General features: G+C 41.3%; 2 protein-coding genes across 10 annotated transcripts in view; both read left to right on the top strand.

Annotated features, from left to right (window-relative positions):
- The window catches only part of dlg2 (discs, large homolog 2 (Drosophila)), a 941559-nt gene that overhangs the window by 254031 nt on the left and 661588 nt on the right, over window positions 1-25940 (top strand). For all 9 annotated transcript variants that reach the window (XM_080197062.1, XM_080197064.1, XM_080197065.1 and 6 more), the window contains one exon: window positions 7874-7981. In XM_080197062.1, coding sequence (XP_080053188.1) covers window positions 7874-7981 — 108 coding nt within the window. The remainder of the gene's footprint in view (window positions 1-7873; window positions 7982-25940) is intronic.
- LOC145348943 (large ribosomal subunit protein eL39) lies at window positions 25745-25923 on the top strand. Its single transcript, XM_080197074.1, has one exon. The coding sequence runs from the start codon at window positions 25759-25761 to the stop codon at window positions 25912-25914; it is 156 nt and encodes a 51-aa protein (XP_080053200.1). The 5' UTR covers window positions 25745-25758; the 3' UTR covers window positions 25915-25923.

A 25940-nucleotide genomic window follows, 5' to 3' on the forward strand; every position in this document is an offset into this window, starting at 1 on the left:
TAAATCCTCCTACAGTGTACCTGAACAGGTGCCAAAGTGTGGCATCTTGGGGATTTTCACAGTAACTTCATTGCAGTATTAATGTAAGCCTACTTATGTCACTAATAATAAATAAACATTGGGGAGATGGAAAGGAAAGGGTGCAGAATATAATGTTACGGTCATAGCTAGGGTGTAGAGAAAGATCAGTCTAATGAATGGTAGGTCCATTCAAAAGTCTGAAGATGGCAGGGAAGAAGCTATTTTTCAGTCAGTTGGTACTTGTTCTCAGACTATTGTACCTTTTTCCCAACGGAAGAAAGTGAAAGAGAGTATGTCTGGGATGCATGGATCATTGATTATGCTGGCTGCTTTTCCCAGGCAGCAAGAAGTATAGACGGAGTCATTGCATGGGAAGCTGGTTTGCATGATGGAATGGGCTACTTTTGCAATCCTTTGTAGTTTCTTGCAGTCTTTGTCAGAATAGGAGCCATACAAAGCTCATCAGGAAGGACTTATCTGCCGCTGGAAACGATTTTTTCTGTTCATGACTTTGAGCACTTCAACCAAATCCCCTTCTTCACTTTCCTTCCTTTAAGGAGAGCAATCCAAGCTTCTCTACTCTCCCTATTCTCTCTGACCATTCTCTCTTCCACCTTCTGTTGGGAAAAAGATACAAAAGTCTGAGGTCATGTACCAATCTCAGGAACAGCTTCTTCCCTGTTGCTGTCAGACTTTTGAATGGACTTACCTTGCATTAAGTTGATCTTTCTCTACATGCTAGCTATGACTATAACACTACATTCTGCACTCTCTCGTTTCCTTCTCTATGAACAGTATGATTTGTCTATATAGCACAAGAAACAATACTTCTCACTGTATGTTAATGTGACAATAATAAATCAAATCAAATCTAGTAAAGCCCTTCTGCGGCCTCACCTTGGTACTGTCATGTTCCTAAAAGTGGCATATTTAGAAATTAATAGGATGCTCCATCTGAGGCCTAATGGTGTCTTATTCCCCTGCTTTTGTACTCTCAGGCCAGAATTCACCCTCCCTGCTGGCACTTTTTCAAGCCAGGGTGTGAGCATGAAATTGAAGGCATGGGATTCCTCCAGCTTCCTGCCTGCCTTGGCCATGAACCAGTACACACTGGTGTAGTCATGGCCTCATGGGAAGCCCACCCTTGCCCCAGTTGAGTCCCTGAGGTGGCCGATTATTGGCCACTTAAAGGCCAATTCAATCCAGCCTCAGTTGTTAGGCTGGCAAGAGGATTGACCTTGCCTGGGGAAAACCCAAAAATCAACATATTTGGATCTTAGCCAGGAACAGGGCAGGAGGAGGAGGGGAGTTTGGGGGGGTGGGGGGGGGGGATGTCTCCATCAGATACCTTGTCAGCTAGTAAATTCAGACTTTATCTGCTCATAAAGCCAATGAACCCAAATGATTTTTTTGAACAGCCTTCTCACCTTGTCCTACCACCTACAAATATTTACACACATATATCCCTAGATCGCCTGCACCTACACCACCCTCTTTAAAATTGAACCATTTTATTTAATTTGCCTCTCCGCATTCATACTGCATTAAATTTAATTTACCATGTCTCTGCCTGTTTCACTAGTCTGCCTGTGTCCTCCTGAATATTGTTACTATCTTCCCCAGTGATTAATACGTACGATCTTAAACTTTGAGATTATGCCCTGTATATCTAAGTCCAGACTTTTAATAAACAACAAAAAGAGCAGTAGATCTGATGTGGATCTCTGGGGGTGTAGTAATTGGAAGGATAGGTGACCACCAGTTTGTGCATAACAAACTATAATGGTTTATTTATAAGCAGATAAATATACAGGGTAATTTCACAATGTTAACACAAACAGCTCCAGAATCTACTCTGGCTGCAAAAGCCCAGGCTCTGCATCATGATCTCTGCACTCATTTCCCATTGGGTGATAAGGTCACATGACCCTCTTGGTGTCCACCAGAGGGGCCAGCTATTACAGGGGACATCACTACTTCCTTTCAATCTGTAAAAAAATTCAATAACCCATGTGTTCAGCTTTCCATCTCTTAGCCAGTTTCATATAAATGTTCACAATGCCCGGAAATCTGTGGGCTTCAACTTTTCCTACCTTTTTACTATTCATAGAACTGAACCCAAAACGTTTGCTATGTTAGCCACTATTCTGTTCTATTTTGCTCTTTTATTCACCTCTCAAATATCTGTAGATTTTGTATCCAGTTTGGATTACTTTATATTACCTTACATTTGTCAAAATGTCCTTTTTCTGATTTGTTTTAATTTTTGTATTTTAAATTATCCAGGAAGCTCTAGCTTTGGATGTCCATTTTCTCCTCCACACTTCCTGGAACTAGCTTCCTCATTGAAAACTTCCCTATTGTTCAATTACCATTTTGTCAATCTTTGTTTTCCCCAATCCATCTGTGCCATATCTTTTCTCAAATTGCTGTAATTAGCCCAACTCCAATTAAATATTTGTACATTTGATTGTCCCTTGCCCTTTCCATAACTTTTTCTAAATCTGTTGATATTATGATTACATAATCATAATACAATGCAGAAGGAGGTCATCCAGTCCATCAAGTCTGCACTGGCTCGCTGGCATTCTACCTAATTCCACTCTCTTACCAACATTGCACTATTTTTCTTTTCAAATGGCAATCCAAATCTCTTTTGAATCCTTAGATTAAACCTGCCTACACCACTCTTTCAGGATTTTAAAAGTAAAGAAGCGTTGTTGTAATTGTATAAAGCATTTGTGAGACCACACCTGGTGCATTGTGTCCAATTTTGGCCTCCTTACTTGAGGAAGGATGTGGTGGCAATGGAGACAGTTCAGAGGAGGTTCACCAGATTGATTCCAGGAATGAAAGGCTGTTGTATGAGGAGCAGTTGAATAGCTTGGTCTTGTATTTGCTGGACTTCAGAAGAGTGAGGGGGGGCGGTGCCTGATGCTAAAGGGGATTGATAAGGTGGATGTTGAACAGATTTTCCCCTTGTGGGACAGTCTAGAACAAGAGGTCATAGATCTAGAATGAGCGGATGTAGGTTTAGAACTGAGATGAGGAGAAACTACTACTTTTAGAGGGTTGTGAATCTGTGGAATTCACTGCTGTAGAATACAGTGGAATGAATCACCAGGCTCAAGAAAGAGATGGATATGTTTCCGATGAAAAGAGGGATAAAGGGCTTTGGGGAACAGGTAGGAAAGTGGAATTGAGACTAGGATAAGATCAGCCCTGATCATGTTAAATGGCAGAGTGGGCCGGAAGGGCTGAATTGCCGACTACTGCTCCTAATTCCTATGAAGTTTCTTCTAGACTCCAACCACCCTCTGGTGAAAAATGTTTCACTCACATCACTTTGTACTCCTTTTGCCCATTATTTTGAATTTGTGCCCACTACTACTTGATGTACTTTTCAGAGTGAATAGTTTCTTGATATTTAGCCTATCCATATCCCTCAGGATCTTGAATACCTCTATCAAGTCTCCGCTCAGTCTTGTGTTTTTATAAGGAAAATGAACTCAACCTCTCCAATCTATCGTGATAGCTACAATTGTTCATCCCTGCAATCATTCTTGTGAATCTTTTCTGTACTCTCTCCAATGCGTTCACATCTTTCCTCAAGTATGGCCCCCAGAACTGGATGTAGTGCTCCATATGAGACCCAACTAGTGTTTTATGCAAATTTAACATGACTTCCTTCCTCTTTTACTCACTGCCCCCATTAATAAAAGCTAGGATATCATCTGTTTTTTTTAACTGCTTTCTCAACATGCGCTGTAACCTTGAATGACTTATTGCTTCCCAAATTCTTTGCACTAAAGTATGCTCCAGTTGCCCTAAATGTTCCACAAAATTAGATTCAGCAATGTTTACCTCTTCTATGGGATGGAAACTCACCGATTAAGAAAATTATCATGATACATATCACAGAGATTTCTCCTTTCCTTTGGCTGTTGGCATGCTCGTTTATATGAGCACCATTGAAGCACCCTGTAGTATAAATGTTAACAGAATGGATATGCTAATGTATGACATAGATGATGATGTATCACTGGCATCAGTCAGTCATGTGTTCAATTCTTGGGAAGGAGGTTAGAACACCATGCTCAGGCGCAACATGCCTGTTTGGAGATGGTATGAATAAACCAGTATTAAGCAAGTACCAGAGTATGAAAACAGTCTGTCCAATAATCAAGAACTATGCCAAAAGTCCACAGATGAAAGGGACCATCCAAAACCACAACCCCACCCCCCCCACCTCCATTATCACTCTTCTACAGTTCTTACATCTTCCTGTAATTAGTTTGAAAATGTGCACCTTCATCACCAGTCACTATTTGGTGGTGTACCAGCTCCTCTATGCTGGCTGTCAGCTGGAAAAAGAATGATGATTGGCATGTATAAATAAATGGAGTGGAAATTCTTTGCAGGACCCAGTAATGTAAAACATTTATTCACTTTTCTGAGACAAATGAAAGCCCCAGTTTTCTTCCATTCCCCTATCTCCAACTAAATAATCCCCTTCATCTCTTGGAATTGACACACATGCTAATGAAATACTTCTGGGCTTCTGCCAGCTGCCTTTGATGTACTTTCTAAGTTGTTTCCCATTTTTGCTTCTTCACAGTTATCCTGAGGCTGAGACCAGGAACTCAACAGTGTGAGGAATCAGATTTACTTCCTATCATTCTGTGACACCATGCAGAACTGTTCCAACACGTCCTATTTGCAGCCCTGTTTAACTCACCATTATTTAATGCCATGTGTCACAGTTTTACTATTTAATGGATCAACTGTAGAGACCACTGCGTGCTTAGTTTGACAGTAAATAGCCTGGCAATTATAAACAAGCATTTTCCATTCAGTTAAGTTATAAATTTTGTGATGTGCCCCAAAATAGCATTGTATACTGTTTCTAAAAGCTGATTACTGGAATGTTCTACTTTGAAAATTTGACTAGACAATGTAAAAGAAAGCTGAACAACAAAAATTCAGTTGTGTATGATTGGAAATATTACAGTATGTCATGACTAAATTTTGAATTATAAATATAAACTGGTGAATAACAACATTAAAATAATTCACTTTATGTCCTGTGTATGTCATTTGTAAGTTGCAAATGCATGTAGCTTAGCCTTTGGTTTAATTTGATATGATTAGGGTTTTTGCTTTCTTTTAATTCAAATAGCTTGTAGATTTCAACTGTAGTTGAAAGTGATGAAAAAGCTAAAGTCGTCAATTTCATGATGCTGTAGGGTTCAATGTGTGAGAGTACCATTTAACCGACTGCACGGTTTTGTTTCTGTTGAAAGTGCTGAATGTTTGATTCATACCTGTTGACTTCTTTTTGTCTCCATATTGTGAAATTAGACCATCTTGAGTTAAGGAACCAGTACAATGGGAGTCAAAATGCTAGATAATAAATAAATTAATCATCTGAAGATATTTAGGAACTATTTTATTTCTGGTCATATTGTTCAAAATAAGACTTGTCAAATGATAGCAAATCAGAAAGGACAATATGAATAACAAGACACTTAAAAAGATATTTTCTTTACAATTTGTAGAGAGATGCAAACGCAAACGTGATTGATGAAGGTTGTGTCTCAAAATGGGGATAAAAAGTTAATTGCCCCTATTTCTCTACAAGACTTGCTTACATACATTAAGCATGTCTGGATTTGATTGAACACCATACAATGATTATGCTGCAGCCATTTCTGGGGAACTAAAAGGCCTGAATGTGGATAAATCACCTGTACTGCATGGACCACACCCCAGGGTTCTAAAAGAAATAGCTGAGGAAATTGTGGAGGCATTGATGGTAATCTTTCAGGAATCACTGGAGGCAGAGAGGGTCCCAGAAAACTAGAAAGTAGTTAATGTAACACCATTGGGAGACAGCTGCCATGAAATTACAAGCCGGTTAGCCTGACTTCGGTCATTGGCAAGATTTTAGTGTCCGTTATTAAAGATGAGATCGCAGAGTACTTGGAAGTGCATGATGAAATAGGACTGAGTCAGCATGGCTTCATTAATGGGAGGTCATGTCTGACAAATCTGTTAGAGTTCTTTGAGGAGGTAACAAGGGAGTTAGAGAAAGGAGAACCAGTGGACGTGATTTAGATTTCCAGAAAGCCTTTGAGAAGGTGCCACATAGGAGACTATTAAATAAGTTAAGTGCCCATGGTGTTAAGGGTAAGATCCTGGCATGGATAGAGGATTAGCTGACTGGCAGAGAGTGGGGATAAAGGGGTCTTTTTCAGGATGGCAGCCAGTGACTAGTGATGTGCTTCAAGGGTTGGTGCTGGGACCACAACTTTTCACAATGCATATCAATGATTTGAAAGAAGGAACTGAAGGCACTGTTGCTAAGTTTGCAGATAATATAACGATACATAGAGGGACAGGTATTATTGAAGAAGTGGGGGCTGCAGAAGGACTTGGACAAGTTAGGAGAGTGGGCAAAGAAATGGCAGAATACAATGTGGAAAAGTGAAAGACTATGCACTTTGGAAGGAGGAATGAAGGCATAGACTATTTTCTAAATGGGGAAATGCTTGGGAAATCAGAAGCACAGAGGGAATTGGAAGTCCTTGTTCAAGATTTCCCAAAGGTTAACATGCCAGTTCAGTCGGCAGTTAGGAAGACAAATGCAATGTTAATATTCGTGTCGAGAGGGCTAGAATACAAGACTGTATAAGGCTTTGGTCAGACCCCATTTGGAGTATCGAGAGCAATTTTGGGCCACATGTCTAAAAAAGGATGTGCTGGCCTGAAAGGGTCCAGAGGAGGTTCACAAGAAGAGCTTGCTGTATGAGGAACAGTTGAGGACTCTGGATCTGTACTCGTTGGATTTTAGAAGGATGAGGGGGGATCTTATTGAAACTTACAGAATACTGTGAGGCCTGGATAGAATGGAAGTAGAGTGGATGTTTCCAATAGTAGGAAAAACTAGAACCAGAGGGCACAACTTCAGGCGAAAGGTTTATTCAGCTAGAGAGTGATGAGTGTGTGGAACTTTTTGTCGCAGAAGGCTGTGAAGGCCAGGTCATTGTGTATCTTTAAGACAGAGATAATAGGCTTTTGATTTATAAGGGGGTCAGGGGTTATGGGGAAAAGGCTGGAGAATGGGGATGAGAAAAAGATCAGCCATGATTGAATTGCGGAGCAGACTCGATGGACTGAGTGGCCTAACTCTACTCCTTTTTTTATAGTCTTATATTTAGTTTGTCAGATTTGAATTGGTTTAGATCTATGCAGAATGCAAATTTCACTTGTGTTTGCCAGTCAGGTATGTTTCCAGGCTTATGATGTGCCTGGAGTACTTCATCTTCCAACTCCTATCTGTGAATTTAACCTATTTCTGATTCTCACTGTCCCAGTAAGAGATCATGATATGCAATTAGACATATTACTTATTAGAAAATAATCTGAAGAATGATTGGAGGTACTTTTGTTCTTTGTACCTGATTTGAAGCAGTTATACTTTTTATACAGTTCTGACAGAAGGCCATTGACATAAAAGTTAACTCTTTTTCTCTCCATAGATGTTCCCTGACCTGCTGAGTATTTCTAACATCTCCTGCTTATGTTTCAGATTTTCAACGAGCAGTATTGTATCTTATGTATACTTTTTGGACTATGATGTATAAACCCCAGATGATCCTCTTGTAAAAGAAGGTCATTTGGATTTTGGAACTTTCTTTGGTAGATGTTTTTTAAAAAATTAGAGTCATGTCAAATTATTAAGCTCCCTTTTCCATCTGTTGTTTTCCTTATAACTTGTGTGTGCTAAATATATACACACAACACAAAAATGAATTTAATGATACTAAAAAAAGTAACATTTTTATTTTAGCCAATTGGGACAGAACAAGACACAACATTGGAAAGAGAGAAAGAAGAGACTGATGACCAGGAAGGAGAACTACCAGCGAAGTTGCAAGAACAATGGGAACACGTCCAGGTACTATTTCTGTCCTTTTTCAAATGAAGTAGTTTCCCTAAACTGAAACAAGAGCAACTTTAACTGCTGGATTGAAACTTCATTCCTCCAGCACATCATAATGGAATTCTGTTACAGCAACTTATTCTGCAGGAGCTGTCACCTTGAAGCTTTACAGAGAAACTACCAATGAAAGAGTATGTTATGGGACTTGATGTTATGCCTCATTAAAATTGTGGCATCCCTGAGTACAATACTAAGGCATACTAATAGGAGATGCCAGATTCAATTTCTGATCCGTGCTAGGTTGACTAATCTCCACTGGGGCAACAAAAGGGGCACTACATTTAGTTTTAGTGCCCTTAACTCAGAGATGACAAATTGCTCCTGATTATTGTCCAGTGTGCCCCATTGGAAATGTTTGCAGGAGGATGGGCTGAGGCTCATGTCAAGAATGACTACTTTAAGGGAGGTACTGAAGAAAGGTGCATGTTTTCTGTTTATATCCCAGCAGGGAGTCCATGTTTTCAGGAGAATTAAAAGATAATGAAAGAAATTAGCAGATAATGAAGGAGGAAGAAAAATTGGATGAGGCAATGTATATTTTATGTAACATAATTTGTTTTGCCAGGAGGAATGTACTGACACCATTTCAGGTCAGTTGGCTCTTTTTTAAATCATTCATGGGACAGGGGCATTGCTGGTTGGCCAGCATTTATTGCCCATCTCTAATTGCCATTGGAGGGCAGTTGAGAGTCAACCACATTGCTTTTGAAACTGAATGCATAAAACTGGCTATACTTTGCTATAGCTTGATATTTTTATTCGAGGAGGTTAAAAAAAGAAATAGAAGAAATACAGTTTTAAGAGTTTTATTTCATTGTATGAAAAATCTAAGAGGAGGTGTACTTTGCAAACTTTTAGCACCTGTCTGACTTCAGATTGTTTGATGTTGCCACTGACATGTGCAGCAAACTACCTTTCCAGCATTGATATCTCTCACTTTTGAGTACATGTTTTTCCTTGAAGTTTTTCTCCATTAGTTTACCTTTTCCACCCTTCCCCTACATCCCTCCCACCCTGAAATCATAACAAAACTATGGAGGCCAGTTGCCATCTAATAACCCATTCAAATCCATTCATGCAAACCTTGGCGGTAAATGTTGGTAGGCTTCAAGGCTAATCTCAATTTCTGTCCTTAACCAATGTTCAGCTCTTACAGTGGTATTGCTGGATAATAGTCAGGAGCAGGGTCCCGAGTAGATTTATCCCCTTCGTCACCTTTCCAACAGCATTAGTTGAGATTAATGATACTCATGAGGCAAACCGAAATTAGCTGGCTGAATTACTGCAACTACCAATACCAGTGGGAATAGCCTAAGGCTTTGAGTTATATTTTATAATAGTTACTCTTACACATTTTGAACACAATGAAACATGAGTGGGGAAAAGGAGTTCAATAGAAAATTAATCAAATTACACTTAATTATTCGATGCAAATATCACAGATTCAACTCAAATTACTCTTCATTAATGGACATTCAAATAAATATTAGTCACAGATAATACTCAGCCCAAAATTTTTTCATCAACAGAGAGGATCTCCAAATTAGCCAAAATGGTGCCAAGCCCCAATTCCGAAAAATCCTGTTACCAAAACCAGCACGCACCAAACAGAGGTGGATTGTAGTTTGCATACTTTGGTTCGTGGAGCAAGTTGTATAAGTAAAAGTTCAGCTCTCTTTAAACAGATCCAATTTTCATTTGTGAGATATCAAAACACAATTTATGGGCTTTAGTTTTTTCAAGAGAAGCTCTAAACTTACTGGTGTTCTTTTGAGAGTATTGGGTTCCTACAGTGCGAAAAAAACCAACACTGTGTTTAAAACTTCATTTTTATTGCTTTTTTTTTCAATGGACAATCTACTGAACCAAAAAAAATGGCTGCTAAAAGTTTTGGGCTGATCCTTTGTTCTTTGAGCTACCACCAGGAGTTACAAAAACAAAATGATTCTTCACTCAGTCTGTTGAATCACACACCTCATTGTACAGATCCCTTGTAATAAACACAAGGAGAGGGAGTGGCTTATTCAACTCGAACTATCAGAAGAGAGAGAGATTGAAACTCAATATACTGGAAGAGATGCCAACAACTTCTTTGTCTCTTTCTTGAGGAAGTAAAATGGGATTCTGGCCAGAAGCACAGAGACTGATTTGTTATGCTGCAGTTAACCATTTATGGAACATACCACCTGCTTAAAGTCTCTGGCCACTTTGGGTAGTTTAAAAGTTTTACATCTTTAGCTTCACAACAGTTTGCAGTTTTAACGTTCAACTGGTGACCCATCAAGAAGCAGCCCTCCAGATAGAACAACAGCCTGCTCCTGAAGCCTATCTCCTTCTGTCACCTGCAGAATTGAGTCAGTCTCTGTGTACCTACTTCAGCTTGCAAGGAAACTGACCAAAAAAATTTTTTACCAGAGCCCATTTCTAAGCCATGAGCTGAATCTGATATAAAAAGAATTCAAGCCAAGAGGGAAAAATTCAGAGGCTGGAATAAGTTTTAAAATGCAAGAAAATTACGCTGCAATTTCTCTTCTAACATGAAGAAAATCGCAACTTTTGGTGCACATGTGTGGGTAAAGCGAGGAAAGTTAAACAGCGAAACATTAGCATCCCTAGACACAGAATAATTGAAAGCTGTAGCTAGGGAGGTACAATTGGCACTAGCCAATGAGGTGAAAAGAAGTGAACTGATAAGTATTTGGACCTATCATATCAAGCAGAGCAGGTGGATAAGGAATTCAGCTCTGACTCTGAATTCTTTCATCTATCCTAATTCGATTTGGAAAAAGCTAGATTTTCAGGAGAGAAGAAGAGCAGCTCAGCAAAGAGAAAGAAAGAGAGAAGGAGAAGATTCGGGAAAGGGAGAGAAAAGAATGCTAGCATCAAAAATTGGAAATGCATTTGGCAGCTCAAAGGGAAAGAGAGACCGGACAACTGGAAGCTGCAAGGTAGATCCTCTCTCTACCTGGTAACAGTACCTATTCCTCTCCCTTGAACCAATCTCTGAGAACTTTTTGTGGTAGATTTAAATGGGGGCCAGGGAAGTTCTCAGATCAGTAAAGAGTGAGGGTAACTCCTTATTTAATTGACGAACACCAGGGTGTACAGCAGGAACTGAACAGCCTCCTGAGTGTTGTTATTTTCCAGAGGCATGGAACAGAGTAGGAGAACCCATTGTCAAATGAAAAGAGGGAGAGTGGCACGGTGAGACTGAATTGCATGGTGAAGTTCACTGTCTGACTAATAGAGCAGCTCTAATGTTTGCCCACCTTAACGCAGAATCATGAGGCAACCTGACAGGATTACCCATTGCACTTAAGTAACTTATAAAGACATACCACACTGTACCACTATAGCTCGACCTGACATGGATATGGGAGAAACCCCTTCTGTAAGGCCTTGCTTATCATCTGAGCCTGGAAAAGCTGGCCTATGATCAGGACAAGATTAATTACATGTAGTACCAACTAATAGAGTTTGCAGCAGTAACTGGGATGTTCCACTTGTGCTTGCACAGAAACTGGATGTTAAACCAAAATTCCTGCAGGAAACCAAAATCAAATTACATCCCACCAATCTCTTGGCAATTATGTCTGGGTTTGAGTCAATGAATTCACAGGTTCCAAAGATGAACAGGGAACATAGAAGACTACAGCACAAACAGGCCCTTCGGCCCACAAGTTGCGCCGATCATATCCATACCTACCAGGCCGTAGAACTATCTGTAACTCCCAATCCCATTAAATCCCATGTACTCATCCAGTCTTTTAAAAGACCCCAGCGAGTTTGCCTCTACCACCACTGACGGCCGCCGATTCCACACACTCACCACCCTCTGAGTGAAAAACTTACCCCTAATATCTCCTCTGTACTTGCTCCCCAGCACCTTAAACCTGTGTCCTCTCGTAGCAACCATTTCAGCCCTGGGAAATAGCCTCCGAGAATCCACCCTATCTTTACCTCTCAACATTTTATAAACCTCTATCAGGTCGCCTCTCAACCTTTGTCTCTCCAGGGAGAAGAGACCTAGCTCCCTCAACCTATCTTCATAAGGCATGCCTCCCAATCCAGGCAACATCCTTGTAAATCTCCTCTGCACCCTCTCAATAGCTTCCACATCCTTCCTGTAGTGAGGCGACCAGAACTGCGCACAGTACTCTGAGTGAGGTCTGACAAGGATCTTATAAAGTTGCAAGGGAAGAGTTAAGCTTGACAAGAGCAGCTCAACCCTACAGTCAAAAGAATTTGCACTTATGAGTGAGAAACCTAATGCCACTCTGAATGTTAGTAACCACTATAAAATTCCGAGACCCTTTAAGCAATTTATATAATCAGGATTTCAAGATGCACTGAGTACCAAAGTCAGAATCTTTGCTTATATCTAACCCCAAAAAAATAAAAATTCTGAACGCTAATACCTGAATAGTCTTCCCTAATAAAGACAGATTTTAAAGGTAAACAGGTCCATTAAACAAAATGCACATTTCAGGAAAGGACAACATCCTTGCTAATGGTTTATCTGAGTATAAACTTCAGAAATAAAGCAGAGCAGACCTTGTCCCTGCTAGCTGTGTGACATACCAGTGTGAGTGAGAGAATGACTGCATATCTCTTGGTTTCTTTTGCAAGACCACATTAAATAAAAATGGAATGGATTTTTTTCCCAAGAGGATGAAAGGACTGTTGGGTCTCTAAGACATAAAAAAATCAGCACTATCTGTTAAAAACTTTATTCTTATATATTTTTTAAATTGATTTTTTGACTGAACCAAACCAAATCATATGACCACAGCTCTGACCCTATGTTTTAGGAGCTACTGATTTATTTGATAGTAAACTCACAAGCTTTTGGGGTTTGCCCCTTCGTCAGGTGAATGGAGAGTTCTGGCCTCAGACAGAGCATGTAACAGCACAGACAGTTTACAGATTACTGATTAGAATGTGAGTCTTTACAACTAACCTGCTATTCAAGTCTTAAAGATGCAGACAATGTAGGTGGAAAGAGCATTAGGCATAGGCTGTTGTGTATCGTGAAGGCCGCCTTGGAGAATGCTTACCCGAAGGTCAGAGGCTGAATGCCACAGCGCAGAGTCACTGAGCAGAGACTGATAGCTAAGTTCCGCATATATGAGGACGGTCTCAACCGGGATCTTGGGTTCATGTCGCACTGTCTGTAACCCCCATGACTTGCCTGGATTTGCAAAACCCCACTTACTGTACTGTCTGGAGACCATACACATCTCTTTAACCTATGCCTAATGCTCTTTCCACTCACATTGTCTGCATCTTTTACGACTTGAATAGCAGGTTAGTTGTAAAGACTCTCATTCTAATCAGTAATGTGTAAACTGTGGGTGCTGTTATATGCTCTGTCTGAGGCCAGAACTCTCCACTCACCCGACGAAGGGGCAAACCCCGAAAGCTTGTGAGTTTACTATCAAATAAATTGGTTGGACTTTTACCTGGTGTTGTGAGACTTCTTACTGTGTTTACCCCAGTCCAATGCCGGCATCTCTACATTAGGAGCGACTGCCAGGAATACAAGAACAAAACAATTCTTCACTATGTCAGTGGAATCTCACAGCTCATTGTACAGATCCCTATAATCAATGAAAGCGAGGAAGTGCAGATGCACTGACATATCCAACTGGAGTTATCACGAAAGAGAGATTGAAACTTGCTATATTGGATGAGCTGCTAACAACCAAGTTATCTCTCCTAGGTGGAACAAGGGAATTCTGGTGAGAAGCACAGAAATTAATTGTTGAACTGCAATTAATTATTAATGTGTACAGTAAGTGGGGTTTTGCAAATCCAGGCAAGTCATGGGGGTTACAGATAGTGCGACATGACCAAAGCCTCTGGCCTCTTTGGACAGCTTTAACCTTTAGCCTCACAAGCAGGCTGTGGTTATAACATCTAACTGGTGAACCACCAAGAAGCAGCCTTCCAGGCAGAACAATAGCCTGCTCTGAAGCCTGTCTCTGCTGGAAAATATCCTATCATCATCACCTGCAGAACTAACCCAATCTCTGTGTATCTACTCAATCTTGCAGTGTCAGCAAATTTTACAACTCCAGTCCTCAGGCAGCTGAATGCAAAATCCTATGTGAAAAAATTCCTCATTGGACTCTGATTCTGGACTCCAGAAATCATGTGAACTAACACCCATTTCTATTGCTTTCCACAGTTTAACCTCCCTTTTCTGTTCCGCCCCAGCCCTCATCTTTAACTCTTTGGATGTGTGTGGAGTGGAGTGAGAAGTTGCGAACATTGCTCCCCGGGTTTTGAATGCAAAATAAACTAACCTTTTTAGTTATTCATAACATGAGATTGCTGCGGGTTATAGATAATTGGATCACACAAACCAAAGCTTTGGATGAATATGCGCTGCATACTTTAAAAATAATTCAAAATGCCTTCTGCTTATGGAAAGCTAGTGAGAGGAGATAGGTACCATTTGCCTGTCCCTTTCCTGTCCATAACAAGAGCATGTTACCCTTTTGGAATGTCAAGGTATCCTTTTGGGTAATTCAAGAAGAGCTTTGGATGAGATCAGAAGCCCTTTTAGAAAGGCCCTTTGATATTGTTAAACTGTCCAGGCATTTTAATCCCCTTGGAAGTGCTGTTTAACTATCCTGGCCTTTAAAATAAAAAAATCTATATCTAACAGAAAAAAATAGCTATTTCTATTTCACTCTATCTGTTGACGTAAGCCTGAAGGTTATCATTATAGGATATATGCTCCACAATTTATCATTATCACAATGAGCTGCCTGTCAGTTTTCAGTGTGATTGGCAGCTTCAAGTTGTTGTAAGATCTTTGATGTGGGGTTATAATTAGAAATGCTTTGTTTTTATAGGGGATTAAATAGTTGAAGGGATTTAAATGTAGTAAATGGGTTTTATCAGGGAAAGTGCTTTTTTTTAAGTAGTGAAGTAATCACTAGACACTTGGAGCTTAAGTTTATTTAATTCAGCATGGGACCTGAGGCCTTTCCTTGGTGAATATTGGGTGAGCTGGCATGGATGTTGTATGGTCAATGGGTAGTAGATATGAGACATGAGTTGGCACTACGCTGGCATGGGAGCTATGAAGGGCCATGGATGTGGGTAGAGGGGGTGAGGTAGATTGGATTGGCATGGATGGGGGCATGCATAGTGCATGGGGGTCCGAATGCTGGAGGGCTGTATTTTGTTCTTTTGTTGTGTTTAGAGTTGACACTAAGTTCCAGAGCACTAAGACTGGCCTTTCGGACAGCAACTGCTACCCCTGCCCCACACACCCAGCAGGCAGCCCCCCACCCCCCCATCACAGCCGAAGCAAAATTGGAAAATCAGGCCATCCCTGGCACTTTTCCCTGGAGTTGGGTTTGATGATTTGGAGATTTTCCAACTCTGCACTCCTAACTTGAGCCAGAGTACTATTTTGAGACTGGGTTCTATTGTCATGTGTTTGAAAGTGCAGCCCTTTGTTTAAGCTTGCACTTTGTGTGCATAAATTAGATTAGAACTTCAGAAATGGTGTATCTGATTGAACATATAATATGGTATTTAATGAACAAGACAGTTAATCAAGGTAGTTAATTCAAAAAATGTACTTTAAGCAATTTAATGAATAACTGAGTATGACAAGATAATGGTGTAAGAATATTAAGAGAACTATTTTTTATACTGAAGCATATCTAGATTCTGATACAATTTGGAATGAATGCTTTAAAAAAGGCAGTTTTGTGGGCCACTAGAATGTAGAAAGTGTAGTCTCCCTGCAAGCTTTATTATAGATGGTTAAAAGCAAAGAGAATACATGCAGCAATTTGCTATTTCCAATCGGAGTACAATCTTGGAAATGCACCTAAGAATGCGCTCAAAATTGCACCAGTTGTTAATATGGAGTTAAAAACAAGTTTTTGCGAAAACCCATTTACAGAAACCCAAATAATGAAATCTCACCTGAATCACCATAATCAAGCAATGTTAGCAACAATAATTGATTATTCATGGAAATAGAGCCAATAGTGCCTCAAGATAATGGGATTTAAACTATTTTGAACTAAAATTTTGTTCAATCAACTACTGCAGCTGGAAGAACAAGTCCAATCTGTGGTTTCAATCGGTTGCAGGTCAGAGGTCTTCAGTACCAAAGGCAGACAAATTGACTGAACATGAACTCATCTAAACCATTAAAGTCATTGTGGCATTAGTATGAGACGCAGAGCTGAGTTGGGTTCTAATGTCTGCTGGTCATTGCAGCTGCAGGCTATTAACTATTAATAATGTGACCTGAATAGTTATGTGATTATATGGAAACTTGCCATGTTGATCTTAGGAATGTTGCTAGTTTTGTGTAGCAAGAAGTCTCACAACATCAGGTTAAAGTCCAACAGGTTTATTTAGTAGCAAAAGCCACTAGCTTTCGGAATGCTTGCTGCTCCTTCATCAGGCAAGTGGTCCACTCGCCTGACGAAGGAGCAGCAAGCGCTCCGAAAGCTAGTAGCTTTTGCTATCAAAATAAACCTGCTGGACTTTAACCTAGTGTTGTGAGACTTCCTACTGCGTTTATCCCAGTCCAATGCCGGCATCTCCACATCATGGCTAGTTCTGTGGACAGGAACAGCTTCAGATGAATTGACTTTAGAATCAGTGTAAAAGACTGTGGAAACTAAATGGTTATGACATAACATGCCTACATTATAAATTCCAAATTATTTCTGTCAATTTCACCCAGAGTACACTTACGTTTGAGTGGAAGTCAAATGGAAGCTCCCAACCAATCTCTATTTCTACAGAAAAATGTTGTTTAGTAGGAATGTGAGTGATAAATGTTAATAATGAGCTAGCTATTAGTGAGGGAACCATTGGATATATTTTCACGGGGCCATGTCGACTCCAGTGCCATTTAAAAATGGCGGGTGAAACCAGACTCCAGTATTCACACCCCCATTCCTGGCAGTCCTAGTTTTTGGTGGCATGACTCTCAGCGCTCTGATCTGGCCAGCTCCATTGTGGAGTTAGATATTTCCTAGCCTCCTTTGTTAATTTTCATGTAGTTGGGCTAGCTTTTCAATGCTCAGGTGCAGAGAAGGGAAAAGTTTCCATGATTTATAGGGCTCATCATGTTATATTGAAGGTCTAGTGGCTCAGTGAGTAGGTTTGAGTCCCACCCCAGGACAAAGTGGTGATAGGCTAGCAACTTATCTCAAGAAATTCTACCTGCATGCATGGAAAGGATCACGGATAATGTGATACTAAGCTACATTTTTGGGATCTCTTGTCAATGATTCAGTGTTTATTTGCACATGATGAAGAGTTGTCGAGTGCTTATAGATGCTGTAATTGATACTTTAAAGATCTGAGTGATTGCCATTTTTATAGGGTTGTAGCAAAAACAGGTTTTTAAAATAATATTGTAGATGTTTCTTAAACAGTTCTACACATGACACTCTTATAGTAGGGTTCATTGCTCCTTTACAGGGTACATGCTGGATGACTGGACATGCTGATGCCATGAGTTAGCATGGACAGTTTGAGGACAATGAGGATGAGTGGGGGGCATGAATTTGGCATAAAAATTATGGGGGAATGTGAGTGTGCGGGTGAGGACATGAGTTGGCTAGGAGGGTGTGAGGTGTCATGGGGGGTGATTGGAGGGGTGAGGGACTGTGCAGGGCCAGAGGCAAAGTTGGGATAGAGACAGTCCCAGGGCTAAAATACAAGCAACAACTCAGGTGAAGTCCCAACGCAGCCTTTTGATCAGCCCTTCTAGGCACTCGGCCACCCTTGTAGCTGCCTCCAATCTATGTCCGGGGGCAGCAGGGCTGACCCTATCCCACCCTTGCCTCCTCAGAGCAAAGGATGAGTCTGATGGAGTACTTTCGATTGAGGAGGATCTGCCTCATTTGGAAATTTTCCAATTCGAGCCACCCACCACAACAGTGAAAATCCAGCCCATTGTAAAAACGATTTGGTAAAATTGTCAAGGTAGCAAACTGCGCTATATTTGGATAAAACACACATTGAATAAATGCTGCCAATTTCTAACAGGAAAAGGTTTCTATCCCAACATTTTAAAGGAAATAGATGAGAACATTGCAGATGCCTTAACCTTTGAATTTTTCCTGACTGGAAACCGTTTTTTAGATTGAAATATTGTGCATGCTACTCTTATGGAAGATTAATTACTTTGGGAGACAGGAGACTTATTGACCAGTTCGGCCATTATAGGCCTGTTATTGGGAAATTGCTACAGACTGTAATTAAAGATGTGGTAACTGAACATTTTGAAAATCTTCAGCTGATCAGAGTGAGCCAGCACAGATTTGTAATGGGTAGGCCATGCCTGACAAATCTTACTGAATTTTCTGAATGGTGGCTAAAGTATTAGATGGAGGACTGTCTACAAATATAATTTATTTGGGGCTACAATTTACAGGGTGTGGGGGAGTGGCATGAGGGGGAATGTGGATGGCTTCCCCTCCCGGAAGGAAAGTTGGCTGGAAACTGACTCGCTCTGTGAAAGCTCATGTGCTATGGGTGTGCTGATTTTTTTGTGGGTGAGTGGCCAGATTTTTGCTCACTCATTTAACCTATCCATATTTCTTTGTGGTCTCCTTGCATCCATGTCAATATTTACTTTCCTATTTATCTTTGTGTCATCAGCAAAATTATCTACCATATCTTCAGTCCCTTCATCCAAGTCATTTATATAAATTGTAAAATGTTAAACCCCAACCTGATCACTGTGGCACACTACCTGTCATATCCTGCCAACCAGAAAAAGATCCATTTATGTCGGCTCTCTGCTTCCTTTTAGCTAGCCAATCTTCAGTCCATCCAATACAATATCCCCTACACCATGATCTTTAAGTTTATCAATAATTTTTGACATGGCACCTTATCAAATGTCTTCTATTAATCTAAGTGCAGTATATCTACTGGTTCCCCTTAATCCACATGTGACTCCTCCAAAGAGTTCCAATAAATTGGTTAAACATGATTTCCTTTGGTTCAGGCAAAGAAAGGACGCAAGGATAAATATTGTCAAGCTCAGTCATCTGCATTATCCTGTATTATTTGCAACAAAGATCAGCTTTAAGGATCATTACATACCCACTGGATTGCCCATGCTAACTTGCCCCTTAGTGTCCAAAGATGTGTAGATTAAGTGGATCAGCCATGGTAAATGAGTGTGGTTACGGGATTTGGGTCTAAGTTACCACCCAAGCTTGATTATTTATGGAATGATTTGAGACTGAAAAGGTATTTTGCAGCATTTACTGGTGATTGCAGAATAGTCAATTGTCCATTTATGTTGTCATGCACAGCGAGTTGTCTTCACTGATCCTCATTATATAATGCAAGTACACCAATTTTTGGATTGAAGCCCACTGCAACACAAATCCTTTGCTCAGAGTATCTCTCATAAATTTTCACTATACTAGGTGGAAGCCTTGATGTTCAGTGCGAGGGGACAGGGGGCTGAACCTGGGTAAGCTGCCCTTTAAGAGAGTTGGTGGCATCTTGATGGACCAAATAGCCTCCTTCTGCACTGTAGAGGTTCTATGGAACCCTACCAAGCACCCCAGATGATGAACGTGGTCACCTTGGCCTCAAAAGGTGAACAAAAAGGACTTCAGTTGGTAATACACCTCCCTCTAAGGTTGTGGGATGGAATGTTATTCCAGGAGTTGGACAGATTATTGTGCAGTAAAGCCCTGCAAATGGATCATTGAATCCAATTTAACTCAACATGTTAAACCAAGACACAAGCCTATTGTGCATTGAACATCAAGGCTTCCACGTAGTATTGTGAAAATTGAAGGGAGATACTCTGTGCAGAGGATCTGTGTGCAGTGGGCTCCACTCCAAAAATTGGTGTACTTGTATTATATAATGAACGGCAGTGCAGACAAATCATTGTGCATGACAACATAAACAGATAATTGACTATTCTGCAATCCCCACTAGGTGCTGTAAAATAACTTTTCATTCTCAACTCATTCCATAGATAACTGAGCTCGGATGGTAACTTAGACCCAATTGTATTCAAATCATAGAATTTATAACTGAGGTAAGGCACGATCTAGCCCTCCATTCAAGTAAAGGTGCCCACCCCTTTACTTATACTGCCTCATCGTACTCTCTCCTGAAGTTCAATTCCTGAGGTTAGTATATCTAAACCAATGGCAAAAACAGGGAGTATTTATTCTGAGTGCTGTGATGTTTAAGTTTCTTCTGTGGGATGAGGAACTTTTGGGGGAATCTGCAGAAACTGAGGAGGATATATCTTTTGATTGTTGGTTGCAAGCCTCCTCTTACTGTTACTTAGAGTATAGTGTTATATATATGGCAGTTATAATAGTAAAGATTTTTAAGGACAACTGTTAAACACATGCTTGCTAAAAAAAATTTTTAAAAACCTTTGTTCAGAAAAGAAATGTATAGACACACAGCTTGGCACCTTTTTGTGTTGGTTCCACAACCTTACCAAACTGTTTGGCCATGATCTTACAACCTTGCCCCACCTGTTCTTTGGTGAGATGAGGTGGTAAGTTTACTTGAAAAATTGGGTTTGTGGCCATTTCCTTGCCTCACGCAATCTTACCTGTTTTGTCAGTGAAATTAGTCTCCCAGTATATTGAGAGATTGGGGCACCTGTGCAGTGGCGCTGCAAGTACTCTGCAGCCAGCTTCATTGGCGGGGTATTTTGCTGATGATTCTGCAATGTTTAGTCCATTGATGACTCCTCTGTGAATGAAGTAGTCTATACCCGCAGGCAACAAAACATAGGCAAGATTCTGGCTGGGGCTGTAAAGTGGTAACGTTCATGCCACACAAGTGCTAGATAATGGTCATCTTTAACAAGAGAGAATCTAACCACCAAACATGGCATTAAATATAATTGCCATTGTCAAATCCCCCAACCATCAATACCCTGAAGTCACCATTGACCAGCAACTTAACTGGCCCTTTTATATAAATAATATGGCTATTGGAGCAGATCAGAGGCTGGTAGTTGTATAACTGGGAACCGATCTCCTGACTCCCCAAAGCCTTTCCATCAGTTGCAACTTCCAAGTCATTATGATAGAATACTCTACTTGCCTGGATTATTCAGCTCCAATAATGCTCAAGGAATTCAACATTTTCTGGGGCAAAACAACCTGTTGGATCGACACTCCACCATGTAAGACAAAGGGGCCTGTTGGATTGGCACACTGCCCACTACCTTAAACGTTAATTCCATCCACCATCAGCCATAAGTGCACCCAGTCTTCAGTGTATATGATATACAAAACGCCAGTAACTTCCCATAAAAGGCTTCCCTGACAGTATGTTCCAAACTCGCAATCTACTCAAGGAACAATGGCAGCAAATGCAATGTCAATGTCACCACCCTTTAAGTTTCACACCAGCATAATAGAAATATATTACAGCTTCTTCAGTGTTGTTGGTTCCTGAATTAATAGCACTTTGGGAGCACCTTCATCACATGGACTACAGCAGTTCAGGAAGATCTGTTTGGCTTGATGGGATCATCCTGTTAGTGGAGAATATGACTCATGTTGCCACTGTGTATTAACAGTGTGAAATGACTAGCTTCAATTGTTGCCCAGATTTTTAAGACACTTTAACCTGGTAAACTGAAATAAACTAATGGCTCATTCATGATTTTGCGTGATGTACTGCGAGAAGTGATATGATTGAAGTAGCTATTTCTCCATTTTAAGACACCCTATTTCAGCATCAGGCTTGCACAAAGTGAAAATGGCTTGAGCTCTATTTACAGGATTGCCAGTAAGTCAATCTTGTAGCACGTGGAACTATTGGATTCCCAATATAGATATTAACCAGCTAAGATGGGCTTGAATGAGACAGTAGTAGAGAGCTTATTGGCAGATTTCCCATTGAGCATGGCGAGGAAAGGGAGGTGTCACAACTGTATCAAGGATCCCAAACAGTCTGCTAAGGTGAATACTCCACACCATTTTTCCATCTGGGGCTTGTATGTGGCAAACTGAGAAGGCGATGCGGAATTCTCTGGCCTCCCCTCAGCATTTTTCTCTGGTGGTTGGAGGCAGTGTGCTGTTTGTGGCAGCAGGATCCTGTTATCCCACCGCTGTCAATGGGAATTCCCATTGAACCACCCTATACCATCAGGGAAACAGCAGAAAGGGGTGTGCTGCTGATGAGACCAGAGAATCCCGCTGGTGTGAATGACCTTAGAATTCTGGCAAGTGTGTTTTGTACAGTGGGATTGACTGCCAGTCAGTGGCAAGGGGTCAGGCAGCAACATATCCTGTCAGATGCATGGCTAGTCTGGTAAAAGGTGCCAAAATGTCTTTTCTGACTCTAATAGCATTATTTGAAAGTGGTTGCCTGCAGGAGGCATTTATTTGCTCCCATCATGGACCAAGGTTGCCACCAGCATAGATGCTGGGTGGAATTTTACGGGTTTTTTCTAAGTGTTCAGCTAGTCTGAAAATGGGAGAGTTCCAGATCTGTTTTTTGGCAAGTTTTCACACCCAATATTATGCAGTCTGTCTCGAAAAAGATGGGCTGGTCAGTTTCTAGCTAGTGAGGCTGTGGGCAGAGCTTAATTCACCAGCCAGTCTGTAGAGGGGAGGTATTGCGCATGTGCAGAACTCAGATGCTACACAAGTGCATTAACAGTAGCAAGGGTTTGACAGGCAGAGAGAGCTGTCAGCCCTTTGCTACTGCAGGCAGCTGCAGCTAACTCCCCCGTTATTGCCTGTGGCCCGAGATACAACCCCTCTGCCGCCCAGACTAATTGTGACCCTACTGTGCAAGCCAAATTCAGCCCTGCCATGCAGACCGATCACTGCTTCACAGTCCAGACCGATTGTGGTCCCCCTCCCTCCCCCACTGCATGCAGAGTGGCAGCTGGACCTGCTCCTTTCCCCACCAATCACATGCAGAGTTACAGCGGGCCCTTATTCCCCCCAATTGACCCGTCCCACCATTGTCCATGCCCCCGGCACACCTCCTTAGCCCTGCCCCAGCACGATTCCCATAGACTCCACCCCTCCATTGGTGCAGTGCCCAGGTGTCTAGTGGGCATTGCCCAGGTGCCAGGGTGGCACTGCCAGCCTAGCACTGCCCAAGTGCCACCCCTGCCTTGCAGTCAGTCTTCCCGGGGGAGGTGGGGGGTTGCTCAGTTGCCTCTGGTTCCACTGGCGAGGCCAACATGACTGTTCACCATTCATGGGGAGAAGGTGTTTTTCTTGCCTGAGAGAACTTTTCCTGGCGAGGCCACTAAGGCAAGTGAGCCCGGATGATTGAGTGCCGGGCTCGCTAAACACATTGAAAGGAACATTTCAGTTTAGATAAATGTAGTCACCCCTTTCTGGCGAGAGGCTGACTGTGCCGGAAATCTAAAGTCATGACAGGTGTGATCACCAGTGCCATTCCACTGCCACTTTACGCCTGATTTTACAACAGCTTCCTACTGCAAAATGGGCATAAAGAGATCATAAAATTCCAACTGTTGTGCTTGTCTTTGTGGAGTAACTATTAGTGTTCTTTCTGCTCACAGGAGAACATAGCCTATAAGTTCAAGAAATGGGTCAAAACTAGTAGGTGGTTTCCATTCCTGGGCAACTTAATGCACTTGGAGAATGTGACAACTGTCTCAGCAGTTCAGCTGCACCATTGCTGGTTGTTAGGAACACAAAGGTAGTTATAAGAAACTTGTATTTGTGTTGGTAAACATTTTAAGTGGGTTTAATTTAATGTTTCTGTGGAAGCAACTGGGACCCTGGTAAGGTAGGAATTCTTGAGTTTTAGGTTTTAGCTAAATTTGTTTGCAATTGAAGAAGGACAGCAAAGAATGAACATCTCATGATTCTAGCAGGAGAAGCTGGACAGGACAAGAGAGCTGCAAAGAGACAGACTTCCCAAAGCACCAGATGCAACCCAGATAACCAGGGAATTGGATATAAGGAATGTCTTACGAAGCCTGACAAAAGCAGAGACCAAGGCATTGTTTAGGAGAATTCAAGGGAAAACACACAGATGGTGAATGAGAGACAGTTGCAGTAACCAGAATTAAAGTGGGAAAGCAGACTTCAGAGATAAATCAAAAGTTTGATGTTATTTCCATAGAGTCTAAGAATTGATGGTTGAAGCAATTATGAACACTTTGTGCAACTGTTAAGACAAAGAAATCCTGAAGAGAGTTAAAAATCCTGGATACTTGATTCTTTGTTAAAAGTGGAAAGCAAACCGCTGCTGAAAAACATTGTTGTTAAAGAAGATTTTAAAGCATGTTTCTGTAGGAGTTTGGAAACTCTCGTGTGACAATCACCGAGGGGAATTCTGAGAATAGTTCCACAGACATTCACTTGGGGTTCAGAGTGGAGAGTGGATTTGACCACAGCCAAATCACAATCTGTGTTTAAAGAGAATTTGTGTTACTAAGACCACTGTAGTTTAAGATGTACTTTGTAATCTGTGTTGATCTTAAAATCTGTGTGTATTTGTTAAGCTAAGGGAGGAGTAAGGAAGTCTTGTAACATAATCAAACCTTTCATGTTTAATTTTTTTTCTTGTTGTTAAAACTATTAGTGGTTCTATGACTATGTTCCTCCACATTTTCTGAAAAAAAGTAGAAAATACGGGGCCCGATCTTACCAATCGGAGCCTAAGGGCCGGATCCAGGCATAATATGGATCCGAGCCCGGAATCCTCACACGCAGTTCAAAAAAAATCGGAGGCAATGCGCCCGGGCGCTGGGCTGGAGTGCATGGCTGTGGCGGTTTGTGCCTTCTGAAAGGTTACTTCTTGCTGTGTATCCTGTGTCGGTGTGCCCAGGCAGAATAATTCCAATAGAACATCAGTAGTTCGCTTTGGAAGGCAGGTCTATGCCAGGCTGTATCCTGTTTTGGTGGTTCGACCTGATGAGTCCACTATCAATATCTGATACAAGGAGCCTAAGAAAATTAAGATGACGCCAGCTGATGTTCCCTTCTGCCAGAAACTGAAAGGAAAGCAAGATTGCGCAAATGTGTTCTCAAAAGAGCTAGAATGAAAGAGGAGCAATTTGAAGATGAATTTAAAGTTGACAATTATAGCAAATTCTGGACGAAGAAGTAGCCTTCAGAATTTTGGATTTTAGAAACAGCCATCACTGGACTGCTTGACTGGCGTTGACATCAGTGGAACTTTGACAAATGCACATATTGATGACAGCACAATAATAAGTTGTGTTTTTTAATTTATGATCAACACCATTTATTTTATTAGAATGTGTTTCTACAGGAAAGATACAGGGAATGAAAAAACTGTTTTTATTTCTATTATTACATGACTTGAATGCAAGGAGAAAATGCTTTGAATGTTAATTAAACAATACCCATTCACATTAATTCTGTGCCTCCTGTTCGTGACTATATTTGTGTGGATTTGACTTGCATATGTTTAGTTGTTTGTGTGATGTATCATTAAAACCAGTTGCAGGAAAAAAAAGCAGAAAGCGGAGAGTGGCTCTCTGACACAGATCATCCTCGGGGTCGGGGGGGGGTGGTGCTCAGATGGATCTCTGGTCAGGGGGAGGAGAGGGTCAGATGGATCTCTGGTTTGGGGGGGAGGAGGGTGGCGGGCTCAGATGGACTCTGGTTGCGGGGGGAGCAGAGGGATTCACTGCCATTTTGGGGGCAATCCCTCCTCCCCACTGGAGGAAGAATCCCTCCTCCCGGAGTGGACGTGCGGCCATGCCATCCCACCAAACCTTCAGGATCAAGCGATTCCTCGCGAAGAAGGTGAAGCAGAACTGGCCGATTCCACAGTGGATCCGCATGAAAACCGGCAACAAGATCAGGGAAAACTCCAAGAGGAGACACTGGAGAAGGACCAAGCTGGGCCTGTAAAGGGATACACCATCAGTGGTACACTA

Source organism: Carcharhinus amblyrhynchos, chromosome 10 (genome assembly GCF_965287045.1).
Source record: "Carcharhinus amblyrhynchos chromosome 10, sCarAmb.v2.hapA, whole genome shotgun sequence".
Classification (NCBI taxonomy): Eukaryota; Metazoa; Chordata; class Chondrichthyes; order Carcharhiniformes; family Carcharhinidae; genus Carcharhinus; species Carcharhinus amblyrhynchos.

What these genes read in the sequence shown, in the direction of transcription:
- LOC145348943 (XM_080197074.1), top strand. Translation starts at nt 25,759, where the DNA reads ATGCCATCCCACCAAACCTTCAGGATCAAGCGATTCCTCGCGAAGAAG.